General features: G+C 43.5%; 1 protein-coding gene across 1 annotated transcript in view; it reads left to right on the top strand.

The window, feature by feature from the left end:
* ZBTB8B (zinc finger and BTB domain containing 8B) overlaps positions 1 to 10,755 on the top strand; it is a 14,281-nt gene extending 3,526 nt beyond the window's left edge. Inside the window, exons 2-4 of the mRNA XM_012642260.1 lie at positions 3,734 to 4,761; positions 8,799 to 8,977; positions 10,438 to 10,755. Of these exons, the coding sequence (XP_012497714.1) occupies positions 3,774 to 4,761; positions 8,799 to 8,977; positions 10,438 to 10,755 (1,485 nt within the window). The 5' untranslated portion in view covers positions 3,734 to 3,773. The remainder of the gene's footprint in view (positions 1 to 3,733; positions 4,762 to 8,798; positions 8,978 to 10,437) is intronic.
* Positions 10,756 to 27,063: the final 16,308 nt, after the last annotated feature.

The raw sequence follows: 27,063 nt of genomic DNA on the forward strand, positions 1-27,063 counted from the left end.
GCTAATTTTTTCTATATATTTTTAGTTGTCCGATTAATTTCTTTCTAATTTTAGTAGAGACGGGGTCTCCTTTTTGCTCAGGGTGGTTTCAAACTCCTGAGCTCAAACAATCCGCCCGCCTTGGCCTCCCAGAGAGCTAGGATTACAGGCGTGAGCCACCGCTCCAGGCCTAAAGTCTTTTTTTTTTTTTTTTGGAGACAGGGTCTTGGGCTGTTGCCTAGGCTAGAGTGCAGTGGCATCGTTGTCATAGCTCAGTACAACCTCAAACTCCTGGCCTCAAGCGATCCTCCAGCCTTGGCCTCCTAAAGCGTTAGGATTACAGGCGTTAGCTACCGTACCTGGCCACGTTTAAAGTCTTGATAAATATTGCCAAATTCTCTTCTAACATGGTGTGCCAAGTGATATTCCCACTAATGCTGGATGTTATAACATTCAAAAATGTGATTTTACCAATTTGACAGGTTTTCTTTCAATTCTGAGAAAGAATAAAGTGTAGTTTTTAAGAGTAACTTTTTTTATATCTTGTATTTCCCTTAATATTTTGATCGTCAAAGGCAATAGGAGACAGTGCTGAGAAGACTTGGTTGGAGCAGTGGGAAGAGGGGAGAGTGACAGCGAAAGCTTTAGTCCTGTGAAAACTTTCAGAGTTGATTTATTTGGGAATAGTAGATTTTTTCAGATACCTGACAGTTCTCTTCCTTTTTGAACCAGAATGTTAAATTTAACTACTCTGGATGAAAAAAGTTCCTAAAATTATGACATAATTTCCTTGAATTTAAAATGAATATAAAAAGATAGGCATCTTCTTCATGCCCATAGCCCATCAGTTATAGCCCCGGGCTATAATTTAGTCATGTCCTTAGGCCATTTTGAATATGTAGAAGTTAAATGGCCTCTGGCTGATATTTTGAAAAAATTCCTAGGTCTACTTTTTACAACTTTTGGACTTTTTCCTAGCTGTCAGTTCGCACTTTGTCAGTTTACTATATTTACTTAGGCTTCTCTTTACTTTGCTCCCTAATTGGTTCTCTAGTTTCTAAATTTATTCTATCACTTGTTATAAATATGTATAAAGTACACACAGGTGTAAATTGCTATAATCTACATAGGTGTAACTTGCCATTTATTAAGGGCGTGGTGGGTGTTTGATGAGTAAAGTCTGTGCAGTTAATGCATAGGCCTTGGGGAATCCATTTTGCCAGGGGACCCTTTAGGGGGAAAGGGTGCCTGATTTCTAGCTGGGCGAGGTATTGGTGTGCTCCATTTGTGGAAAGGAAGAGTGGTTTAAGAGTTGTTAGCAATGGCTGGCAGCTCTAACTATGGCTTTTGTGATCTTTTGTGATTCCAACAGAGGGAGCTAATGTACTTGGTTGTAGGAACTTCTCTGAGATAAGGACAGGGGTAACAGTTGATGGATGCCTCTGTGGTTTATGTGATGGGAGAAAATGGACAGGAGAGCTCGAGGAAGAGGTCAGTATCTTTGTCTTCCTCACTACCAAGTGGATTTTACACTTGATTTATACTTGTTCTGCTTAGCAGTTAAGAAAGGAGTATTCGGCCAGGCGCGGTGGCTCACACCTGTAATCCTAGCACTCTGGGGAGCCGAGGTGAGCGGATTGTTTGAGCTCAGGAGTTCGAGACCAGCCTGAGCAAGAGCAAGACCCCATCTCTACTAAAAAAAAATAGAAAGAAATTAGCTGGACAACTAAAAATATATAGAAAAAATTAGCCAGGCATGGTGGCGCTTGCCTATAGTCCCAGCTACTCAGGAGACTGAGGCAGTAGGATTGCTTGAGCCCAGGAGTTTGAGATTGCTGTGAGCTAGGCTAATGCCACGGCACTCACTCTAGCCAGGGCAACAGAGTGAGACTGTGTCTCAAAAAAAAAAAGAAAGAAAGAAAGAAAGGAGTATTCTAGGCCCAGGGTGGTGGCTCAGGCCTGTAATTCTAGCACTCTGGGAGGCGGAGGCAGGAGGATCGCTTGAGCTCAGGAGTTCAAGACCAATCTGGGCATCATAACCAGACCCTGTCTCTACCACAAATAGGAAAAAAAAAAATTTGCTGAGTGTGGTGGCACATGCCTGTAGTCCCAACTACTTGGAAGGCTGAGGCAAGAGAATCGCTTGAGCCCAAGAGTTTGAGGTTGCTGTGAGCCATGATGATGCCACTGCACTCTAGCCTGGGTGACAGAACAAGACTCTGTCTCAAAAAGAAAATAAAAGAAAAGAAATAGAAGAAAAGAAAAGAAAACCCAGCTAAAGCAAAAAGGGACTTAATTGCTTTATTGGATTCTGGCAAAGCTTGAGTTGAGGTTCGGCTCGTGTCCCCAGGCTGCATCAGCCTGAGCAGGGATGTGGTCTTGGTTAGGCTGGTTCTCCTGGTGGTGTGGCAGCAACATCCCTCACATCCCCCAAGCCCGCAGATCAGAGAATGCTGGGTTTTTTTTTTTTTTTTGAAATCCCAGTAGATGTTTCATTGCTTTTCATTGGCTCTTACCAAGCTACATTGCCATCTCTGAGGCAATCACTGGGTCAGAGGATAGGATACGTTGGTTGTTATTAGCCTACATTACATTTTACACCCCTGGAGCCTGGGGATAGTGCCAGCTTTTTTCAAAGTATGGTGGCCAAGAATGGGGGAAGGATGGTTGTACCAAAGGTAAAAACAGTACTAGAACTATAAGAATGGAGAATGCATGCCAGCTAGCCTAAGAATCCACCAAATGTTTCCACAAAATGATGGTAAAGAGAGTGAGCTGAGCCTGGCACGGTGGCTCATGCTTGCAGTCCCAGCTACTTGGAGGGCTGAGGCGGGAGGATCGTTTGAGACCAGGAGTTCAAGACTAGCCTGGGGAATGTAGCAAGACCTTGTCTCAAAATATATCAGTAAATAATAAAAATAAAAGGAGTGAGCTGAGACTGTACTTGCCAGTCTTAAAGTTTCAGATTGGTACACTGGAGACTAAACTAAAATTCCTAGATTTGGGTATTTTCTATATTTTGAGCTTTGACAAAAGTAGAATGTAGTATACATAAGAACATCGACCCTGGAGTCCAGCAGACCCAGATTTGAATCCAAGCTCTGTTACAGCTGGATCACCTCCTACCTTCAATTTCCTTAGCAGAAAAGTAGGGACAATATTAGTATTTAACTCATGGTATTTTTATAAAAATTCATTGAAAGAGGCCAGGTGCAGTGGCTTATACCCATAATCCTAGCGCTTTGGGAGGCCAAGGCAGGAGGTTTACATGAGGCCAGAAGTTAGAGACCAGCCTGGGCAACAAAGCGAGACCCTATCTCTACAAAATAAAAAAAAATTATCCAGGCGTAGTGATGCATGCCTATAGTCCTAGCTACTCAAGAGGCTGAGGCAGGAGAATCACTTGAGTCTAGGAGTTCAAGGTTACAATGAGCTATGATTGCACCACTGCACTCTAGCCCGGGAGACAGAGCAAAACCCTGTTTTTAAAAATAAAAAAGAAAATAAATTAATTGAAAGAATCCACATAAAACACTAAGTACTGTGCCCACATATAGTTAGCTGTGTTATTTTTGACTGTTTTTCATAAATTAACCCAGTTTGATAACCTCTGATTTTTGTTAGATCTAAAACAACCCATATCATAAAGACACTATTGAACCAGTGGTTTGGAAGAATTTTTTTTTAATTAAAAATGAACATCTTTATTTGTAAGGTTAGAATTTGTGAATTAACTTAAGAAAAATCTTGGCAGAGATACAGGCTACTCCAGAGCGGCAGCAGCTGGCGGAGCAATGGAGATGCAATCCTATTATGCCAAGCTCTTGGGGGAGTTGAATGAACAGCGAAAGAGGGACTTCTTCTGTGACTGCAGCATCATTGTGGAAGGGCGGATCTTCAAGGCCCACAGGAACATTTTGTTTGCTAACAGCGGCTACTTCCGAGCCCTGCTCATTCATTATATCCAGGACAGTGGGCGGCATAGCACTGCCTCCTTGGACATTGTCACCTCTGACGCCTTCTCCATCATCTTAGATTTCCTTTATTCTGGGAAGTTGGATTTGTGTGGGGAGAACGTGATTGAAGTAATGTCAGCTGCCAGCTACCTGCAGATGAATGACGTGGTGAACTTCTGCAAGACATACATCAGGTCATCCCTTGATATTTGCAGAAAGATGGAGAAGGAGGCTGCTGTGGCTGCAGCGGTGGCAGCAGCGGCGGCGGCAGCTGCAGCAGCAGCGGCGGCAGCTCATCAGGTTGACAGTGGAAGCCCCAGTTCGAGCAGGGAGGGGACCTCCTGTGGTACCAAGAGCTTGATCTCCTCTCCAGCCGAGGGAGAAGAGAGTGTGGACTGCCCAAGAGAGTCCCCTTGCGGTGACTGCGGAGATGGCCACCCCTTGGAACTGGTGGTGAAAGACAGCCAGGGCCGTGGCTCAGTTGACAGTGACCTCTCTACTCTGTCCAAACGGATAGAACCCAAGGTGGAATTTGACGCTGACGAGGCGGAGGTGGAAGTCGGTGACGCGCTGCAGCATTATGCCGCGCCGCTGAGCCTGGCCCACGGGGAGGAGGGCTTGCCCAGCGGGCAGGTCGTTGACTTAGCTTACAGTAACTACCACGTGAAGCAGTTCCTGGAGGCACTCTTGCGCAACAGTGCTGTCCAGAGCAAAGACGACGTGGACCATCACTTTTCTCGGGGGCTGGAGGGAAGACCAGAGGGTGCAGGAGTGGCCATGGGTTCCATGATGGATGTTCAGACGGACTGGTATGGAGAGGACTCAGGTGAGCTCCGTTAACACTCATCATCTCTGCTGGCCACGTGGCACACACCGTCTGTGCCCTGCGTTCTCCTGTCATCACGATCACATCACCATCGTCATTGTCATTGTCACTACCATCATCACCGCCATCTTTGCCACCACCACCACCACCACTAATAGGCATTGATCGAGCACCTGCTGTATACAGGGCATTGTTTCTTCACGCACGTTCGTGTTTTACCTCTAGAACTAGACTATAAACATGTTGAGCGCAGTTTGGAGACATGTAAAGAACCCACTCTCTTCCACTAACCAGCAGTGGGACCTTGGTGAGATCACTGAATCTCTTTGAGCCTGTTTTATTACCTGTAAAATGGGGTTAATCATCCCTGCCCTGCCTTTCTCTCAGAGTCTTTGTGAGGACCAAATGAGAAAGTTTTCGGAGTTGTTTCTCATGTATGACGATGTGTTCTATATAGACACGCACCAGACTTACACTGCTCTGCATCCGCCATGGTGCCTGGCACATACTGAGCACTCGGTGAATATGGTGTAGTTGGGGATGTTGTCCACTTGAGAATATTTTACGTCTGGTGTTTGTTTCATGTAAGTTCATTTTTTATATCCTTCATAGGCTTTTTTGTTTTAAGAGAACTTGGTTGTTTCCTTGAACAATTCTGAGAGATGAGTTAACATAGTTAACGCTCTGAACAGGTGAAGTAACTGTGTTGTAAGGTGCCTTGCAGGAGACAGAAACATACTTGGCTGCCACCTTCCTGATGAAAGGTGCCTCCCAGAACCTCAAGCCAAAAAATCAAGGGATCACATTTCTCGTTCACCTTTCAGTATTAAGTAGTGAAAGTCTTTTAGATAAGGGGAGATCAACTGCTTTTGTTCATTATAAATGGCTGTCTTGAGACTTTAATTTTATGTTTTTAAGGCAAGAAGATTCAGTATGTCTGACTAAAACTGACCTGGAAAACTTGAAAATGCTCTTTCTGGTCCTCACAGACCCTGGCTTCACCAGCATCTGGAAGAAAGTGGCTGTTTCAGTGAACACACTGTGGGGACTTGTTGAAATTCTCATTTCCGTGTTTATAACAGCATTTCACAGACTGTGACTGCCCTTTCACGTCTGTTAGACCCTCATGACGCCCCATGAGTTTGGCAGAGGAAGTTTGGAGAAACTGAGACTCGGAAGGGCTTAGTGAATCTCCTAAGAGTGCAGAACTAGGGAGTAAGTGGCCCAGCTAAACTGGAAACCTGGGCTGGCTTCATTTCACTCATTAAACTATGAGGGCAGCAAAGGTGGTTAGAGGATTTCAGTGCAGTGATTTTGTCTTTGAACCCCTCTGTCTGTGAGCATAAGAAGTAGCATGACATAGTCATTTGGCTCTGTGCCACCTTCATTCAAGTCCAGCCTCTATCGGTCTGCAAAGTCAGGTTTCTAACTACAGGGTGCTGTGGCAAGGCGGCCACCCTGGCTCCTGGCCATCCTGTTGTCTGCCAGGTTTTGATTTCATTCACATGGCTCCAGGGTAAATTTATTCCAAGTGCCAAAGCACAGAGTAGGACTGATTTGTTTGGTTATTCATTTATTTGCTCATATATTTGAGTACCTTCCTTGTAAAGACATAAAGATAAGTCAGACATGGATGCAGCCCTCAAAGAACTGGTGGTGTCTTAGAGGCAATGTATGTAAATGACATCACATGGTAGAAGGACACTGGGGTTGAAGGACAATCAGACGTCTGAGTTCACAGTAGTCGGAAAGAAGAACTGGCTTCCTCCTGGGAGATCAGGGAGGCTTCATGCAAAGTGGCATCTGAGGGTAAGAAGAGGAGACGGAGAGAAATTGGTCAGAGTCAGGTCGTAGAAAATCTTAAATGCTAGAAGGTGAGTTTTATCTGCAGGCATGGGGGCACTTTTGGTAGTTGTTGAGCTTGGGAGTGGACACGGTCTGTGCTTCAGGGAGATTCATTTGGCCTCAGCACAAGATGGTGTAGAGATGGGAGACCAGGGCAGGGAGACCCGTCAGAAGGCTGGCACGGTGGTTACGTGTCCACATGGCTCATCCCTGACGTTAGCAGACGCTGTCAAAGCACCAGGTCCTCCTGTCTCTGTCCTCCCCCAGGCTCCTCGGCCCCAGCTCCAGCACCTTCCCCTGTTCTTGGAAGGTTGATCTACACTGGCTGCCTCCACTGGTTTAGTTTCTACTCTTTTCTCAGCCCACTGCCATCTGGCTTCCACACCGCTGAAACCACTCTTGTGAGCTTGGCTATACATTTCTAGAGCTGATCCAGTGAGTGATTTTCGGGTGTTATCTCACTTGACCTCTCTCGGCAGTCACCTCTGATCTCTCTCTCCTCTCTTTGAAATTCTTCCTTTCCGTGACTTTTGACATTATGCGTGCCATTCGCTCTTCCTCTGCCCATCCCTTTTCAGCCTCATCATGAGGTCATTTAATGTCGGTGCATCCAGCACACCGTCACTGGCTTGCTGCTTTGACATCTCATCATTGATGTTTGTTTGTTGGGTCATTCATTCATTCATTTAACAGGCATTTATTGAACACTTAACATGTCAGGCACTGTTAACCACAGTGAACAAAAGACAGTCCACGTCCTCGTGGAGCTGACGTTCTAGAATAAGGAGACAGACAATAAACAAATAAGTAAATATATAGAATGTCAGATGGTGATAAGTCTTACAGATGAAAAACTAGAGCAGGGTAAGAGTGATAGAAGGTTAAGGGAATGCTGTTTTAGTTGGTGTTGACAGGGAAGACATTTCTAACAAGGTTGCCTTTGAGCAGAAACCTCAATGGAGTGAGAGAGCAAACTGTACAGACACCAGGGAGAAGAACATTCCAGGCAGAGGGAAGAGCAAAGCTCATACTTTGTGAATGAACAGAGGAACAGTGAGGACGCTGGTGTGGCTGCAGTGGGGGGATGAGGTCCATTAGGGTGGGTGAGGTCAGGCCTTGAAGGCCATGGGGTCTTTGGATGCTACTCTGAGTTGGGAAGCCACTGGAGGGTCTTAGCAGAGAGTGGTTGAAGTGACTTATATTTAAAGAATCCCTGTGGGTATTGCATGGAGAATAGACAGTAGAGGAGCAAGGGTGGAAGCCAGGGACCACTTGGAGGGGACCACATGACCCAGGTGAGAACTGTGCTCCCTGAGTCAGTGTGGTCACAGTAGAGAGGTTAGATGTGGTGGAGTTAGGACTATGCTATGTCTCAAAGTTAGAGCCCAGGTGATTTGCCAATGGCTTGTATAACGGCGTGAGAAAAAGGGGAGGCTTGAAGTCTTAAGACCAAGGTGCCAGCAGGGTCGGTGTCTGGTGAGGCCTCTCTTCCTAGTTTGCAGACAGCAGTCTTCCCACTGGGTCCTCACATAGCGTTTCCCTCTGGGCATGCTCTGGGGGTGAGAGTGGAGTGGGGAGAGAGAGAGAGAGAGAGAGAGAGAGAGACAAAGAGAAATCATTTGATCTCTCGGATCTTTTCCTCTTTTTATAAAACCAGTCCTATCATTAGGGTCCTGCCCTATGACCTCATTTAACCTTAACTACCTTCTTAAAGGCTTTATTTCCAAATACAGTCACACTGGGGGTTAGGGTTTTAAGGTATAAATTTTTGCGGGGGACACAATGAAGTTTGTAACAGGGTCTCACTCAACATTGTCTTAAAATGAAATAGAATAGACACTATCAGTGAGTATCGTGCTGGGAAGTTTTTCCAGTTATCCACGTGAAGGCATGTGTGTTCTGAGGTTGCAATGTGATCTGTATTTCTAACGGTGAGTCAGAGAAGTGTGAAAGCTGGTGCCTTACGGCATTCCTTGCAAACTTATATCTGAAGCTCGCTTTACCCTCTGGCTAATAGTGAGCCAGACAGTTGGAATGGCAGACAATGTCTTGCCGTTGGCTGGTGGTAGAGTTGGTGTCCTCCTTCTCCATCTGGGCTGGTGGCATTCCCCAGCTCTGGATCCCATCCGTTGGAGGGTGGTCAGGGTTGTCACTGCTGACAGTACGGCTAAATCCATGCATTTGTTACCCAGGTGATGTGCTGGTGGTCCCCATCAAGCTCCACAAGTGTCCTTTCTGCCCTTACACTGCCAAACAGAAGGGCATCCTCAAGCGGCACATCCGGTCGCACACGGGCGAGCGGCCCTACCCCTGTGAGACCTGCGGCAAGAGGTTCACTCGGCAGGAGCACCTGCGGAGCCACGCCCTGAGCGTAAGCTGGCAATGTTCTCGTCGCAAGGGCGGTTCATGATATTATCTAATATAAGGGTAAAACCAGCCTGTCTTTCACGTCTCTGTCCATTGGGGTATTTTCAGAGAATTTCGAACATACATTTTTGCTATTAAATTAAAGCTGCACTGGTGGCACTTAGAGAAAGTTAAAACTAAGCTGGGCAAGGTGGTGTGCACCTGTAGTCCCAGCTACTTAGGAGGCTGAGGTGGGAGAATCGCTTGAGCCCAGGAATTCGAGGTTACAGTGAGCTGTGATCTGCACTCCAGCCTGGGCAAAAGAGCAAGACCTGTCCTCAAAAAATAAAAAAAAAAAAAGAACTCTTATAATGCAACAATAAAAGGACAAATAACTCAATTAAACAAGGGCAAAGGATTTGAATAGACATTTCTCTTATGGCCAATAAGCATGTGAAAAGACATTCAACATCGTTAGTCATGGGGTAAATGCAAATCAAAGCCACCATGAGATGCCACTTCACACCCAATAGGTGCTATCGTTGTTTGTTGGCCCTTCTCCTTTCTACCTCTAAAGGAGAGGCTCTGATTGGTTCACAGAGCCCTTATTGGCTGGAGTTGCTGAAAGTGCATATATTAGAAAGATAGTTCCTTATATAGAGGGGACCCCTGGGGCGGTTGCCCTTAGGAAGAACTGTGTGGGGTAGGAGATCAGGTTCTCTTTCCTGGTACACAAAGCTCTTCTTGTAAGTGAGCAATGCATTTATCAATGAGAAAGTCAAGGGTGAAGCATCTGCTGGCACATCTGGGTAATACAGATGTCTACTCTAGCAAATCTGCTTTCCTAATAAAACAATCCAAGATACATTTAAAAACCATGTCAAAAATCCTACTCAGAGCCAGGTGCAGTGGTGTGTGCCTGTAGTCCCAGCTCAGAAGGTGGAGGTGGGAGGATCCCTTGAATCCAGGACTTCTAGTCCACCCTGGGCAACATAGTGAGACCTTGTCTCTTGGGGAAAAAAAGAAAAGAAAAAATTCCTAATTAGTTCACTGAGTGCCCTTTATATGCCAAGCACTAGGGATACGGTAATGAATGAGACAGACTCCATCCCTGCTGTCTTGCAGCTTACAGTCTAGTGAATTTTACCAGTGATTTATGAGAAGCAGCACAAAGGAAGAAGTATAGGTGAGACAATAGATAGCTGGGAGACCTACCCTGGCGCAGAGCATCAGGGAAGGCTTCTTTCAAGGTGTTAGAAGGGGTAAAGGGTTAGTGATGGGGAGGAGGGGGACGTTCCATGCATGTCCAGTGGCCCTGGGGTGGAAAGGACCTTGGTAAGTCTGAGACTACGGCAGAGAAACAAATGGAAGAAAGGCGAGAAATGAGGCTGGAGGGTCAGGCAGGGGCCAGATCACACGGGGCCTTGTGGACCACAGCTCAACCCTCCTTTCTGTGACATTTACTGTGTCTCCTTGTGATAATAGGTCCACAGATCCAGTCGTCCAATCATCTGCAAGGGCTGCAGAAGGACCTTCACGAGCCACCTGTCCCAGGGGCTGCGGCGCTTCGGGCTGTGTGACAGCTGCACCTGCGTCACAGACACGCATGATGACGACGACGACTTGATGCCCATCAACCTTAGCCTGGTGGAGGCTTCGTCTGAAAGCCAAGAAAGGAGTGACACAGACAATGACTGGCCAATCTATGTGGAGTCCGGTGAGGAGAACGACCCTGCCGGAGACGATTCTGATGACAAACCACAAATTCGGCCCAACTTATCAGACCGAGAGACACTTACGTAGCAAAAAATTGGTGGGGGAGAAGCTTTAGAATTTTTTAGTGCTCATTCTGCAGTTGAAAGACACCATGCATCCAATATTGTAGAACCCTGAGGGGAACATTTTTTCACTGTGGTTATATTTGCATTTTTGTTAGACTACATGGTAGAGGTTGGATCTTGTGATGCAAAGGACAGATAAGTTTTTTTTTTTTTTTTTTTTTTTGAGACAAAGTCTCACAGTGTTGCCCGGGCTAGAGTGAGTACCGTGGCGTCAGCCTAGCTCACAGCAACCTCAAACTCCTGGGCTCAAGCGATCCTCCTGCCTCAGCCTCCCGAGTAGCTGGGACTACAGGCATGCGCCACCATGCCTGGCTAATTTTTTTTTTCTATATATTTTTAGTTGTCCAATTAATTTCTTTCTATTTTTAGTAGAGACGGGGTCTTGCTCTTGCTCAGGCTGGTTTCGAACTCCTGAGCTCAAACAATCCGCCTGCCTCGGCCTCCCAGAGAGCTAGGGGCCCAGGACTGATAAGTTTTTAGTGTGGTGCCCTTGCTTTCTGAGGGCTCTGCTGGCCACTCCTTAGTTCTGAGTGAATCAAGGCTGGCCCTGAGGCTCCCTGTGTGTTTGGCTGTGCATCCAAACTCTGGTTAGAAGATAAAACTTGATACATATTTTCATGTTGTCTCAATCCCCTGCATTCCTTTGTTAATCATCCTCTTTCTCTGAAAAGGTGGGTGAGACTACATTAAGTTGTGTTATCAGTCTTACCTTTGCCAAGCCTTTCCTACTGAATTCCACATTTTGATTTTCTGGCAAAGCATTAAAGAGAAAGCTTCATTGACAGAAAGCAGGCAGGGCTGTCTCACTACATGATCGTAAAACGTACTCTCTAAATCTAAGACTGCAGTGTTAAAGGCTGGGAGCATTGATGTGCGGACAGCATGGAAGTGAGCTGAAAGGCTCATATGGCATCCTGTCCTGCCCAGTTGAATTAAATTTTAAGTTGGCCCCGAGAAGGGAGTCTGCGAGCCCAGGTCTGGGTGGTATCCCTGTCTGGTTTGGTATCTGACGATTCTACACACGCAACCTGTTCTGTGATCATAAAACAAATCATTTGGGCAAAACTCAAAATGCTCCTCTACTTTTTCCAGCCATTTCCAAAAACCATTGCTGGGTAACCAGGAAATGCAGCTGCCTCTGACATTCTTTTAATTAGTTTACGCCTAGAGCTTTAACTGGAGGGCAAGTGTGAGCCCATGTATACAAGTTCTACTTCTAAAATGTTCATCTTTTGAAAGATCCTCTTGAGGGAAAGGGAAGGATGATAGAAAAACAGATTTTTAAAAGCCGTCTGCTTTTCACCTACTTTGCAGCCATACAGTTATTCTAACAAAACAGACTGAACTCTTTAAAGGGCTAAAGGGCAGGAAATAATAGAGATTAAGGATGTAATTGAAGGCATTTCATAATTTTGTCTTATGTTAAAGTATCCAAAATGGACTTAGAAATCGGCTTGTCTTCCTTTAATGGTAGTATCATTGTGTTTGAAAAGGTGGTAAAATCACTTTTCTTTCTGCCTCTTGAACAAAAATATAATCGAAAATGTTATAAATTGGGTTGCAAAAGTCACAGAACAGTTAGAAAGGTCTTTAAATTGGACTTCTCAATAGTAATTAGAGCAATGAGACAGTGCTATTCAAACCGTGGCCCACAGGTAGGTGCTGCTCTGTAAATTGTTTGCTACAGGTCTGTGACAAGGAAAGTCAGAAATTAAGAGTAAGCATACAGAAAGTTTTATAATACTTTGACGTTGCTGTGGCACCCACGCGTGTGATCAGTGGCATTGTCTTCTTCAACAGGGTATGGACCAGTTCAGGTGTGGTCCGCTGGAGAGCTACATAGCACAAAGGTTGGATCCAGTCTGTACAGGAGGATCATGTATTGGTCTGCCATAGATTGGAAATTTTAAAACCAGTCTTTTACCTTAGGTAGTTTGAGAAACATTGTTCTAGATCAAGAGTTACATGTTGAAAATTATCAGGGACCAGAGACACTTTTGTTATCTGAAATGAAAATATTGACTGTTATTTTAAAAGAGTGATCTCAGCAAAAAGGAACACTAAATAGACGTGTAGAAGATTTACTTTGCAAGGAGCAGTATTTGATATTTTTGCTCTCTCTGTTTAATTTCTAATGTTTTAATATGACTTTTCTACCTCATGGTTCAACCCCTCTGCCTACTTTCTCTGGTGGAGCTATGTGGTTCTCTTCAGTGACTCTGTGGCCTATTCGTATAACTGGGTAAACAATTTTATATTAGAGATTTCATGGTGAGACAGTGATTCTTAACTGGGAGTCAGCCGGGCACAGTGGCACATGCCTGTTGTCCCAGCTACTTGGGAGGCTGAGGCAGGAGGATTGCTTGAGCCCAGGTGTTCAAGGCCACCCTGGGCAACATAGCAAGATCCCGTCTCAAATAAAACATTTTTTTTAAAAAACCTAAAAGCGTATCAGTTGGGGATGATTTTGCCCCCTGTAGGTTGCTACTGACAGCTAGTGGGTAGAGGCCAGGGAAGCTGCTAACCATCCTACAACATCTAGGACAGCCCTCACAGCAAAGAATTATCTAGTTCAAATGTCAACAGTACCAAGGTTGAAAAGCCTGCTGTAAGATAAAGTAGGATTTGAAAAATTACCTTTAATAAGTGAACTTAATTTTGTGTTCTACTTTAGGCTACTTTTATCTTCATAATATTTAATAGGCCCTTACACTCCCACAAGTCTTGGAAAATAGTAGATTAGTAAAATGAGGAGCTGAGGCCAGATGGTTCACAGCTTGCCCAAAATCCAGTTTAGGTTTGTGATGCGGAAACTTAGAAAATTCTGACTCATCCATACACCCAGAACCATTCCTAGGCTCCGATCATTTTGTTAAATTTTATTTTATCCGCCTCCCCCCATTCTGTTAAATTTTAAAGTGGTAAAATCACTGGGAGGAAAGTGGAATGTGAAGCTGAATATTTAAGTGATTCTCTTTCTTCCGTAATGTCTCCGATTGTTGCGTTCCCGGCTGACTGTTTGGGTTTGTGTACTGGCCCTGGGAGTCGCCGGCCTGGTGAACTCTATGTCTTCAAAAGGAGATACTTCCTTTGTCTGGACCATCAGATCATAAACTGGTCCTCTTTTAAATTTATGTTCACATCTGGTGGTCAGTATTTAGAATCATGGTGTCTTCGAGGTTTAATTTGTAGAGTTGGTGATATTTTTATACTAAGTAAATTCACAGTTGAGCCCAACACAGGCCATTAATGACTTAGTTTATATTCTGGCCTCTTTCTGGCACATTCAGTCCAAGTTCACAAAGGGATATTTTTGTCTACCCCATATCCACTGGAATGTCTTATCTTAGATATACTGCATGGACGGAAACAGGACTCTTACTTGTGGAATAATGGAATTCCAAAATGGCATTCTTGGGAAGTGGTTTCTCTCGGGGGTTGGGACCCCCTTCTCGAGGGTTGGGGGAGGAATGTAAATAGGACTTATAACTATAATAATTAAGAAATGACAGAGAGCATTACGATTTCTGATCATTTGGCAGAAACATGCCATTCTGATGTAAATATTTTGGTGGCCACTGGACTTTGAATATTCCTTAGGAAAGCTGCAGATCTAGTATCTGCAAAATGGTGTGGAATTAAGTAGTCTGGTGGTTCAGAATACTGTGATGAGTTTTTTGTTGTTGTTAATTGATGTCGTGACAAACCCCACAGAGAGAAAGGCCACAGGGAGGGCTGCATGTGCTGGATCTGAGAGCCGTGGGGCAGAGTGGAGTGGCCTTTGGTCAGCTGAACTCACACTGTTTCATTTGGACCTCTGGGGTTTTCTCGTGTGTCCCTTGTGCATTGAGAATAGAATTTATCTCTGTGAAGTCTAGTGTAACGGGGTAGGGAGGGACCGAGGGTTGGGATGGGTGAGAAGTTCCTACTCCATTCTTTTTTGAGCATCGCCACTCTGCTTCCTGTTGTTGGAATCTTGCAGCTGCTCTGTGCTTTCATGTGATCACACTATCTTCTAACCCAAAAAGGGAGCACTTTATTCAGTTGCATTTTTGGGCAACGTTTTCATTGATTTTTGTTGCTTTTATAGTTTTGTCTTTCCACTCGATGTTACCGTATTCCTCAAAACTTCCATTGTAGTTCTAGAAATTTGAAATTTTTTTCTCCGAATGATGCATCTGTAGAGATAAATGAAAAGTTTTTGGGGGGCAGGAGTAGGTTGGCTGGTTTCTAACATGTTTTAAAAGGTGACAGTGGCTTACACCATTACGTGATCAGAAGATATGGAACCTTCATAACTGAAGGGAGGACATTTAGCATCTGTTTTGACCCTCCAGGGAAATCATTCTGCTACTGCCAATTCTTCATTGACAGCTGTGGTTTTGGAGGCAATTTTTATATCCATCATTTGACGTTTGGACTTTTGTCAGTTAATTTATTAAAAATCAGTGGAGGTTAGGGAGGGGGTTGTGTGCTTTGATGAAGAAGGTTTAGTAGTAACAAGCTTGGGGATTTTGAGGGAAGGCATCAATTTGATAAACATGTTGGTGACACGTAATGTACATGGAGTATCCGTCATCCAGACAGTGAAGAGTGTGATCGGGGTTTTTTTTTTTTTTTAGAAGCAGAAAAACATGCCATGCTAAACAGTTTTACATCTTATACAGTCCATAGCCCCTGTGGAGCATCTACTACTACCAGAAAAGTAAGCAAATAGTACTGCAGTGCCTCCAGGGGGCTACTTAGGCTCAACGGAAGGTTTAGAAACATTCAAACGTCTAAACTGCCACACTTGGCATCAGAAGGGATACAGGTGGGAAGCACAGCTTGCCAGCAGGCCGAGCCGGTTGCTCTTCTGTGGAAGTCCCTGCAGCTGTCTGTGTGGCACAGCTCAGGTGCAAGGAGTCAGAGCCACATCAGGCAAGTATGGGACCTGCCCTGGCTTAAAAGCTTCTTGTCCCAAGGGACAAATATCTCTTACAACAACTCCACAGACATAGCTTCCGAAGTCCCTGTAAAAGATATACCTGTTCCAAGAGTCACTTAGGAAAGCCCAAAACTGTGACTTCCTATCAGGTATTTATATTAATAGTTCTCCCAGTCCAGATGCAATTTACCAATTAGGGGTCATTTCTGCCATATGTGTTGTTGCCTAGCAACATAGTTGACGTATGACTCCTTATTAGGTTGCCAGGGGAACAGAGCTAGAAAGTTAACGAAAGGTCAAATTCTCATGCTGAAGGGGAATGGCCTTCGTTAATCCTTTACTAAACACTATGCTAAGCAGTTGCACAATAGATACTCCACCTAATTCTCATAAAATATAGCCAGAAAAATTTCCTCTTAAAATATAGCCAACGCCAACTCAGTTTTCCTCTCCTGAATAGTGTTCTTTGTGTTTAGCTGCTTGTGACTAATACACTGTTTGCACATTTTGCTGAGGTATGTGTAAGAGTTGGATTAACAGAACGGTCCCATCAAAATGTCATGTATCCTTTGGTGCTACTCATAGCATGTGGATATAGTATGTCATACTGCAGGGACATTATTGAATGGAAATTTCTGAGGATTCCGTCAACCATACTTGGATGGGAAGCCGTGTCCACCCAGCAACCACCAAACACAAGGTCTTGGTAATGGTGCCTCTCCTGGCTGTGCCCTGTGGTGCTGCTCCTGCCTGCTTCTGCTGCTCCTGGCAGATCAGTAAGTGAGGATAGCTGGTTGTTTATTCAGCAGTTAATCCAACAATTATATATGGAGTCCCCATTATGTGTCAGGCACTAAGGTACTTCAGTGAACCAGCACAATCCCTGCCCTCGAGGAACTTGCAGTGTGTAATCTAGGAGGCCAGCAATTAAGCAGTTATAACACAGTGTGTCTGGTGTGACCGCTGGGGCTGGTACTTGGGCGGAGAACCTGGCCCAGTCTTAGCGCCTCAGGGAAGGCTTTCTTGTCTAAGCTCCTCTTCCCATCCAGTAAACTCCTAGCTTCAAGATACTATTTATAAGCAATTTAAACAGGTTCTGCAATTTCCTGCCTTTCCCAAACACGATGTCTTCAGACACAGTGTTTAAATTATCTGTTTTATTCACGTATGTAAAAATACTATAAATGTTTCAGAATATCCTAGTCTTTAGAAAATATGCATCAGAGGATACAGTTTTCTATTTTAAAAAATCCAACAATATAATATATATCAATATACACAATTATTATTTTTTAATTAAAAATAAAATGACAACAAAAAATAATTTCCCAGAATGTTGACCCAGTGTAGTGTGTCAGATGGGGAAGAGCCCCATTGCATCTAGACTGGGTCTTGGCGGGCCATGCGAACTAGTTAATACCCCAGAAATCAGGGTAAGTGTAGGACAGGACCATTAAATCAAAGAATTTGAGAGCTAGAAGGGACCTTAGAGAAAGTCTAGTCCAACTCTGTTTTACAGAGATGAAAAGCCTAGTTCCTAGTTCCCACACAGCTGGTTAGGATCAGAAACTAGGTCCTGACAGGACAATGTTGATAACAAACACGTTTGGGCAGGCAGAAAAGACCATTCATAGACAGCATTTGTTTCCTTGGGTACTCACCAGACCAAAGCCACAGAAGAGGAAAATGCTGTTTTGGTCTCAGTTGATAAAGTGTGCCTGCGTGGTCATGCCTGCATTCTTATAATGCTTAGACAGGGAGGGGGAAATCACATGTTGAGCATAGGAGAGTTAATTTAATTTCTTGGTCCTATAATCCCCATACATATATGAAATAACATAAACCACCATCAAATACACATATGCAAAGCAAATCAAAATTTTCATTGTCCACTTATTTAATATATATCATGTATTTGATTTTAATGTATCCATTTTATTAAAACTTTCAAAAGTAAAAAATATACATTATCTTGAAATTACTTTTTCCAACCTTTCTGACTTTTGAAATATAAATTGGGTATGGTTCAGGGAATGTAACAAGGACAATCTTATTTGAGACAGAAAACAACCACGTTTTTAATTCAGCAGCATATATAATATTATGGTATTGAGTAAAAATGTATTTTAGGTATTTCTTGACTCGGTGGATCTTAATCTACTGGGAAAGCTAGTTTTATTTAAAGGTCTGCAATGACATTAATATCTAACTGCTATTAATAAAACAGATTAGCCACTTTATAATCTAAAAATACCTAGAAGCAATGTTCCTGGTTTTTAATGAAATATTTATCATGTTTGGGATTAAAATTAATGTAGGACCATCAAAAATGCAAATCATCTTTAACTTGGTTAAATCTACCTGGGGGTAAACAGGAAATAGTCTCAAGCTAAATTTTTGTTTTGATTTATACGAAGTCAGATTGAGACACCTTACTGACAAGTTTAGAATAGGAATGGCCTCAGCTGGGTTCAAGAAAACATCTTTTGTTCTTTTGTTGCTCATTTTGCCCTCATAAACAAATACAATTTAACTATTTTCTGTACCTTCCTGAATTTGAAACTGACCTGAATTATATAACTGCAAATTTTAGAATGGCTAAGGTCAAAATGGTTAAAACGGTTTCTTTAGAATGAATGAAATAGGGAATTGAGGATTGATCTTCTCACATGAATGAGTTTATAATCTGTCATAATTTTATTTAACTGTTTTTCTCAGGGCAATTATTTTATATGAACTTCTAATGAAGAATTTTATGGACAAGATTTTAGTTAAGGAAAAAAGAACTCCCCCCCTCCACAAAATATAGAGAACTATTAAATAGAGCTCTAGACAGAAGCTTCCATCTAACTTCTTTTCCCACCTCTTTGTACCATGGTGTTAGGACCAACCATTTCTTTATATGAGACAGTTTCTGGGCAGAGAATCCCAAGCCAGGATATTTTAGATTTTGTGAACGAAGACTGACCATTGCTTGGTGAATGGGTAATTTGGGCTACGATATAAGAAAAAAGTAAGGCAGACAACACAAAAATCACAGGAGACATAACCATTCTAAGCTCTGAGCTCTACAGTCACTCACTTTCCAACAATTCTTAGAAGAAAAATAGAAGCTGACTTTATCTTTGACCGCCAAGTTTCCAAGTGAATTAGTTCATTTTACAGAGGCACTTGTCAAACTGCTATTTAAAAAAAGAGAAGCCAAAGTTGGAAATCATCTTGACCATAAAAACAATGAGCAACTGATACCTTTTTTAAGAAGTGGGAAACTTTTCTGCTTTTTGGATCTGAATTGGTTTTTATGTTAAAGTGGTTATGTACCAGATCTGTTTATATGGGTCAGTGTTGTCCAGGCTGTGTGTTGTTTTGCTGTTTTTACTTTTTTATATATAAAAAACTAAAATCAAAAGAGAATAAATTAGTGGATATAAGCTATATATCTAAATCTGACTTCTCATTTCTGTTGTTTTGGCTTCCCATTTTTTAATATAAATCTTTAAAACATATGTGCATATTTGTGTTTAAAAATTATTTCTGCTTAAACAACAGTTTCAAATATTTCTCTTTTGAAGACAGGAAGTTGGTTCAGTTTCAGCCATGTATTGATATAATTTTACATTTTTATAAATGTTGAGGCTGGGTTTATTTAAGATTAGCTGGGCTCACTGCCTGCTCTTGAGAAAAATATTTATAGGATATAAATTTTGAAAAGATTCCCCATAACAATAAAGAACTGCTAACACTAAATACACTTTCCATCTGTTTGAAGACTCATTAACTTCATTTAGTAAGAGAAAAAAAAAATTACTAGGTACAACAGGGGTTAGGCCAAATCCTGCTTGCTGCCTGTTTTTTGTTTTTTTTTTTTTGTAAATAAAGTTTTATTGGAACACAGGCACATCCATTCCTTTCCATATTATATATGCCAGCAGGGTCAAAGTTTAATGGTTGCTGCAGACACCTTTTATCTCCAAAGCCTAAAATATTTACTATCTGGCCCTTTTCAGACAGTTTGCCCACCTGTGATCTAGAATGTTGGACAGGACAGGAGATCTGTTAGTCCACATTTAGAGACGATGGAAGTAGAGTGGGTCCCTGTTTTGCACCAATTTGTGAGCTTCAGTAGGATTTAAACATGTCTGGTATGTATGAGGGTCAATGGAAGAGGCACAGCTGATGTATATGAAGTTTTTTAGGGGCCATCACTGGGAAGGATCTGGCCAGGAGAAAGATCATCACTTGGTTCAGCTCCAAGGAAGTGTGCCTAAGCCTTCAGTGTGAGAGCTACAGGCAGAAACTAAAGGAGCAAGACCCATAATCTTGGTGAGATGCTGGGAGCTCAAACTGCACTGCTTTGAACACCTGGTGCCAGGTGGGAGGGCAGGGGCATTGCCTTGCACTTCGGCAACACTGCATGCCCTCGTGTATTCTCAGTACAGCTGTGGCTGGCTCACAGGCAGTGGCAAGGCAGGTTAAATCTAGCTGGATGGGCTCTAATGGTGAGCACTGGAGGCAGCTAGGATTTCAGCTTTTCCAGCACCTATTCATACAGTTCAGCCGCAGACATCACGGAGGGAATCCAGAGCACCAGTCTTGGTCAGGACACTTTTGCTTTCAAGGAACAGATATTCAAGCAGTGGTTCTCAGAGTGCGGTCCCAGGACCAACAGCATCATCCCAGGGGATTGTGATGCAAGCTAAAGTTTGAGAACAGTTTTAAGAAGATTTGTTTCTAATTAAAAATGAATGAGTTTATGAAGATTCTAGGACAAGAAATCAGCAGATCACCTGCAATTAGAAACTAAGGGCTGAGGCTGCTCCTGGTCAACCATGCTTCTTATCCATACTCCTTGGTCCCTTCTCTCTGTGCCTGCATGGGGTTCCCTAGTCATTCTTAGAAGACCAGCTTTCTTCCACCCATTCATCAGCTCTAAATGGCTGCCCCAGCCCTGACCTGACCACTGTCCTGTCCTTCAGTTAAAATACTCCAGAGGAAAACACCTCAGTTTCTGCCCAGCAAAGGATGGGTTTCCTCAGCTCGCATGGGCACCGGTTGGGTCAGGCAGCTGGGGGCTCTGACTGGGCCTGGGTGGTGGTATGGGGGACAGTTTTCCTGAGAAGGGGCCCTGGAGAGGGCAGGAAGGTTGAGCTACACGTTTCCTATAGCAAGAAAGTCATGGCAGACAGAAAATTTGGGGGTAGCACACGTGATATACCTCTAGGAGCTTCCAGACTTAATGGGGAGGGGGAGAAGCTGCAGGTGGCTGTAGGGTTTTCCATTACGAGGGGAATAAAAATCCATTTAGTTATATATCTAAAATAATTGAATTTGAAAATAGGCATTCAAACGGAAACTTGTACGTGAACATGCATTGTAGCACTATTCACAATAGCCAAAAGGTGGAAACACCCCAATGTCCATCAGCTAATGAAGGGATAAACAAAGTGTGGAATATATACATACAATGGAATATTATTCAGCCATTAAAAGGAATGAAACTTTGATACCTACTACAACATGGACGAACCTTGAAAACACTGTTTCAAGAGTGAGAAGACAGTCACAAAGGACCACATGCTGTTTGATTCCATTTATATGAACTATCCAGAAGAGACAAATCCATAGAGACAAAAAGGAGAATGGTGGTTGCCAGAGGTTGAGGAAAGGAGGCAATGAGGAATGACTGCTCATGGGTACTGGTTTCTCTTTGGGGTGATAATGTTACGGCAGGTGCTACGGCCAGTGGTTCCGAGGACAAACCAAGCAGCACACAGAGAGTCAGAGAATCAAAGTTTATTTGCCAGCGGGCTCAGAGGGGTCTCGCCACCAAATTCTGAGCCCCATCTACCCGTTTTTTCCCACTTTTATTAGATTGGGGTGGTCCGAGGGGTGGGGGTCTCAGGTGGCTGATGCAGTTGGTAAGCATGATTGCAGAAGCCAGGTAATAGATGGGGGGTCTTCCTTACCAATAAAAGAGTTTTGGAACTAGGCTCAGCACCGTGGCTCACACCTGTAATCCCAGCTGTTAACAGAAAAAAAAAGCCAAACTCTGTAAAATAATTTTGAAGAGATTTACCCTGGGCCAAATTTGAGGACCATGACCCGGAGCCACACCCAAGAAGCCTTGTGCAAGTGGACTCGCTGTGGCTGGGTTACAGTTTGGTTTTATACATTTCAAGGAGACAGGGGTTACAAGTAAAGTCATAAATCAATAGTGGGAGGCATACACTGGTTTGGCCTCAAAAGGTGGGCCATCTCAAAGTGGGCGTGGGAGCTTACAGGTTATAGGTGGGTTTAAAGATTCTTTGACTTGTAATTGGTTAAAGACATGAAGCTTTATCTAAAGGCTTGGAATATTTTAAATAAGGAGCAGTTTATCAGAGATAAGCCACTGGACATAGACTTGTTGTGTAAATTGAGGACCTGCAGGTTTGTCTTGCATACCCTTAGGCCTGTTAATGGGTTACAAAGGATGTCCCCAAGAAGGGAGAGGGGCAAGATGAGGCATGTCTAACCTCCCTCTTCCTGGCAGGCAATTTAGTTTTAGGATATTTCTTTGGCCATGAGGGGGTCCATTCAGTCAGCCCGTGGCTGAGGTGAGCCTTAAGATTTTATTTTAGTCCACACAGCACTTTGGGAGGCGGAAGCAGGAGGATTGCTTGAGGCCAGGAGTTTGAGACCAACCTGGCCAATATAGTGAGACCCTGTCTGTATAAACATATTTTAAAAACTAGCTGGGCATGGTTGCCCACCTGTAGTCCCAGCTACTTGGGAGGCTGAGGTGGGAGGATCGCTTGAGCCCAGGAATATGGTGCTACAGTGAGCTATGATCTGGCCACTGCACTCCAGCCTGGGTGACAAAGAAAGACCCTGCCTCTAAAAAAAGGAAAAAAATTTTGTAACTATATAGTGGGGATGATTGCACAACACAATGACTGTATTTAATGCCACTGAGCTGTACTTTAAAATGATAAATTTTACGTTTTAGTATGTATTTCAGCACAATTTTGTTAAAGTTTATTTAGTTATTGTTACTGGGAGGCCGGTAGGCGCCCCTGGCAGGAGGGGTGGCAGGAGGGGTGGCAGGAGGGGTGGCGGCGCGGGCGGGGCGTCGGGGCTGCCCGGGACCGGCCGCGAGCCTGGCTGCGGGCGGCGGCGCCAGCGGAGGCGCCGCGGGCTCTGACCGCCCGGGCGGCGGTGGTGTGGGGATGCGGCCCCGGGCGCGCCGCCCCCAGACGTCCCCGGGCCGGGAGAGCGGCGGGAGGCGCCGAGGCGAGAGGGCGCCATTTGCAGCCCGGGGCGCAGTGGCGGCGGCGGCGGCGACGCGCCGGCTCCGAGGGGCAGGAGACGGTCACAAAGGAGGCGCGGGCAGCGGCGGCCACGGCCCTGGGGCCGGCCCCTCCCAGCGCCCGGGAGGGGCTGCACGACGGCGACTCTGCACCGTCGCCGCCCGCGCCCGCCTCGCCGCCTAACCGGGCCGGGGAAAGGCGGGAAGGCGCGCGGAGCCTCCTGGCGGCGGCCTGGGCGTGTCTGCAGCAGCGGGCGCCGCGGGCTCCGCAGGGTGGGCGCGGGCGAGCAGGCCGGCTAATTAGTAGACTCTTCCCGCAGTTGGGTTTGTCTGTCTAATCTTGATCAGGTGCATTTTAGGCAGGACTGTCACAAAAGTGATGCTGCGGTCTTTTACATGCGTCCTGTCAACTGGCACACAATCTTAGTTTGTCAGTTTGTGTCATTACTGATGAAGGTACTTTGAAACTACATCAATCATAAATCACCTGTTTCTCATAAACGTTTCCTTTTTTTTTTTTTTCTTTTGTTGCCCAGACTGGAGCGCAGTGGCCTGATCATAGCTCACTGTAAACTCTAACTTGGGTAGGGAACTTTTTCATGTTGGAAGGCTGCATTAGTTTAGCTGTAATCAAATAAGGCCACATTCAAGAAACTTCAATTAGATATACTTTAAAATGTACATTATTTTGTAAAAGTCTAACTACTATGTACTTAATAATTTCAAAAAATGAAAACTATTTGTTAATTTAAAGTTAACCTTTTAATGACTTTGTTGTGTCTGCTTTTGTTGGAAAGCATTTGAATATTTGGTTTCAGTTGATCCTCTAGATGGGTAGCAGTCATTTGTTACCTTAAGGGTGTCTTGAATTGGGTTAGGTAGGAGAATGTAGATTCACAGCAATAAATGGTTGAAAAGCAAGAAAGCATTTTTTGGGCATGTTGCCAAAGCCGTGAGTATTGTGCACTTTTCCATATTTCAATTGGATCTTTCTTAGCGTCAAACAAGGACTTTAAAATGTCATGTATTGACAGCTCAATCAATTCCATCTGTAGTTCTTTAGGTGCCTTGGTGATATCAACGAGGTGAGGCTGGCATGCTAATTTGAGTGTGACGTCATGATTCTCAAAGTCAGTGAAACTTTCATTGTATTCTTCAATTACTAGGTCCATTACAGCTGTATATTCTTCAAATGATCCCATATATCATCCTGCTCATCAATGACCTTTGCTAACTGGGGAAAATGTTCATCTGAAATTTCCTTTTGAAGAAGGAAAAAAGATATGTTTTTAAAAAATGCTTAGATTTTTTTGGTCACATATCATATATACACTTAGTTTTACCTTGCAAAGAAATATTCAAGTCATTTTGATGTGACATGATACCACACAGAAATGCTGCATTCCTATGGAAATCTTCTTTCAATAATTCACATTGCTGATTCTGTTCTTCATAAAGTTTAACAATTTATTCTTGAGGAGATAAAATTTTGGCTAACACCTGTCCCTGCGGTAGCCAACACACTTTAGAATGATATGGCAAATCCACACTGAACATCTCCTCCTTCAATTTTAGATGTTGCGAAACTGACCATGCCGTGCTGCACTTGCAAGAATATAGTTAACAATACTTGTAGCTTGTTGCAAAGTGTCATCTAAAATAGTAGCTTTAGCACAGAGATTTTGCTGATACTAGATACAATGAAAAGAAATGAGAGCATCTGGATTTGTTAATACTTTTTTTTTTAATCTGTGCAATAAACCCTTCATGTTTTCCTGTCATGGAAGGTGCATTGTCTGTACCTACGCTTACTAAATTTACCAAATTCAGTTCAACTACACAACATTTTATCTTGAAAATTGTTGAAGATATCTATTCCCTGTGTTCTGTTCGCAAGAGTGCCCAAATCGAGTAACTCTTGGCAGCAAAGAAAATCTTCTGTTATGACCCTAGTGAGTAGAAAACCTTCTCCAAGTCAGTGGTATCAGTTGATTCATCCAAAGCCCATTGAATAATATATATTTTCATTTTTGAAGTATTTGATGAAGTTGTTCCGATAATGTGAAGGCTAATTCATGCTGCCAATCAGTTATGGTTCTCCTTGAAAGAGGCAGTTGTTTGCACTTTGAAACGTTATCAGGATCAAAGCATCCTACAACTTCAACAATGCATTCTTTGACAATTTCTACAATACTGAGGGCTTCCCTTTTTCCTTGAGTATATAAGCTACTTTATAAGTTGCTTCAGTGGCATTATTTCCAGGTCTTATTGCTGCTTGAAAGAATCATCTTTCCCGTCGGGTGCAGTGGCTCACGCCTGTAATCCTAGCACTCTGGGAGGCCGAGGCGGGTGGATCGTTTGAGTTCAGGAGTTCGAGACCAGCCTGAGCAAGAGCGAGACCCCATCTGTACCAAAAATAGAAAGAAATTAATCGGACAGCTAAAAATATATAGAAAAAATTAGCCAGGCATGGTGGCACATGCCTGTAGTCCCAGCTACTCGGGAAGCTGAGGCAGGAGGATCGCTTGAGCCCAGGAGTTTGAGGTTGCTGTGAGCTAGGCTGATGCCACGGCACTCTAGCCAGGGCAACAGAGTGAGACTCTGTCTCAAAAAATAAATAAATAAAATAATAATAATAATGATAATAATATTTTTTACACTCCTATCTCAGCATCTGCTTCTGAGAAAAACCAACCTGTAACAAGGGACTTTAGTCTTAAACCTGTTCACCAAAGACTAGTATGAAAAGCTCATACAATTGTGGCAATAACCAAAGCTGATGGAATGCATAGGAGGGAAGGACAATACTAAACATTTTCTTGGTGCTTTTGTGTAAAATTACTTTGCTGAAATTATAAATTCTAATGTAAAAATGAGTACCAAAATGAGCCAGGCATGGTGGTGTGCACCTGTAGTCCCAGCTTCTTGGGAGGCTAAACTGGGAGGACCGCTTCAGCCCAGGAGTTCGAGACCAGCCTGGGCAACATAGCAAGACCCTGTCTCTACAAAAAATTTTAAAAATTAACTGGGTGTGGTGGCTCACATCTGTAGTCCCACCTACTCAGGAGGCTGAGGTGGGAGGATTGCTTGAGCCCAGGAGTTCAAGGCTTCAGTGAGCTGTTACCATGCCATGGTACTCCAGCCCGGGTGATAGAGCAAGACCCTGTCTCAAAAAAAAGGAGTGCAGAGCTATTATTTGAATGTTTGTCCCCTCTGATACTCATGTTGAAACTTAATCCCCAATGAAATAGTATTAAGAGGTGGGGCCTTTAAGAGGTGATTGAGTCATGAGGGCTTTTAATACATAATGGGTCTCTTATAAAAACCAGTTTCGCTGTCGCTTGCCCATCTCATCTGCCATGATATGACACAGCAAAAGGCCTCACCGGGTGCAGCACCCCAGTCTTGGACTTCCCAGTCTCCAGAAATGTAAGAAATAAACCTCCTTTCTTTATAAATTACCCAGTCTCAGGTATTCTATTACAGGAACAGAAAAGGGACTAATACCAAGGAATAGATGAATGAAACAGAATATCACATCCAGAAAAAGACTCTTGAATATATATGTATTTTTTTTTTCAGTGTTGGGGTCTCACTATGTTGCCCATGCTGGAATGCTGTGGCTATTCACAGGTGAGATCATAATGCACTGCAGCCTTGAACTCCTGGCCTCAAGTGATCCTCCCGCTTCAGCCACCTGAGTAGCTAGGACTACAGGTGTGCATCACCTCACCCAGCTTATATATAAATTTAATATCTGATAAAAGTGGCTTTTTATACCTGTAAGGAAGGGATGGCTTATTACATAAACATTATTGGGACAATTGGATAACTATATTAGAAAAAAATACATCCTATACATCAAAATAAAATTTAGATAGATCAGAATCCTAGACATAAAAAGTAATAAAAGTATTAAAAGAGAATAAAGGATAATGTTTTATAAACTTAATGTGAGAAAATCTTTCCTAAGAACATAAAACCCAGAGACCATAAAAGAAGGTTTACTACATCACAATAAAATCTTTAGTAAAGTGAAAGATATTATAAACAAA

Source organism: Propithecus coquereli, unplaced genomic scaffold (assembly GCF_000956105.1).
Source record: "Propithecus coquereli isolate 6110/MARCELLA unplaced genomic scaffold, Pcoq_1.0 Scaffold178, whole genome shotgun sequence".
Classification (NCBI taxonomy): Eukaryota; Metazoa; Chordata; class Mammalia; order Primates; family Indriidae; genus Propithecus; species Propithecus coquereli.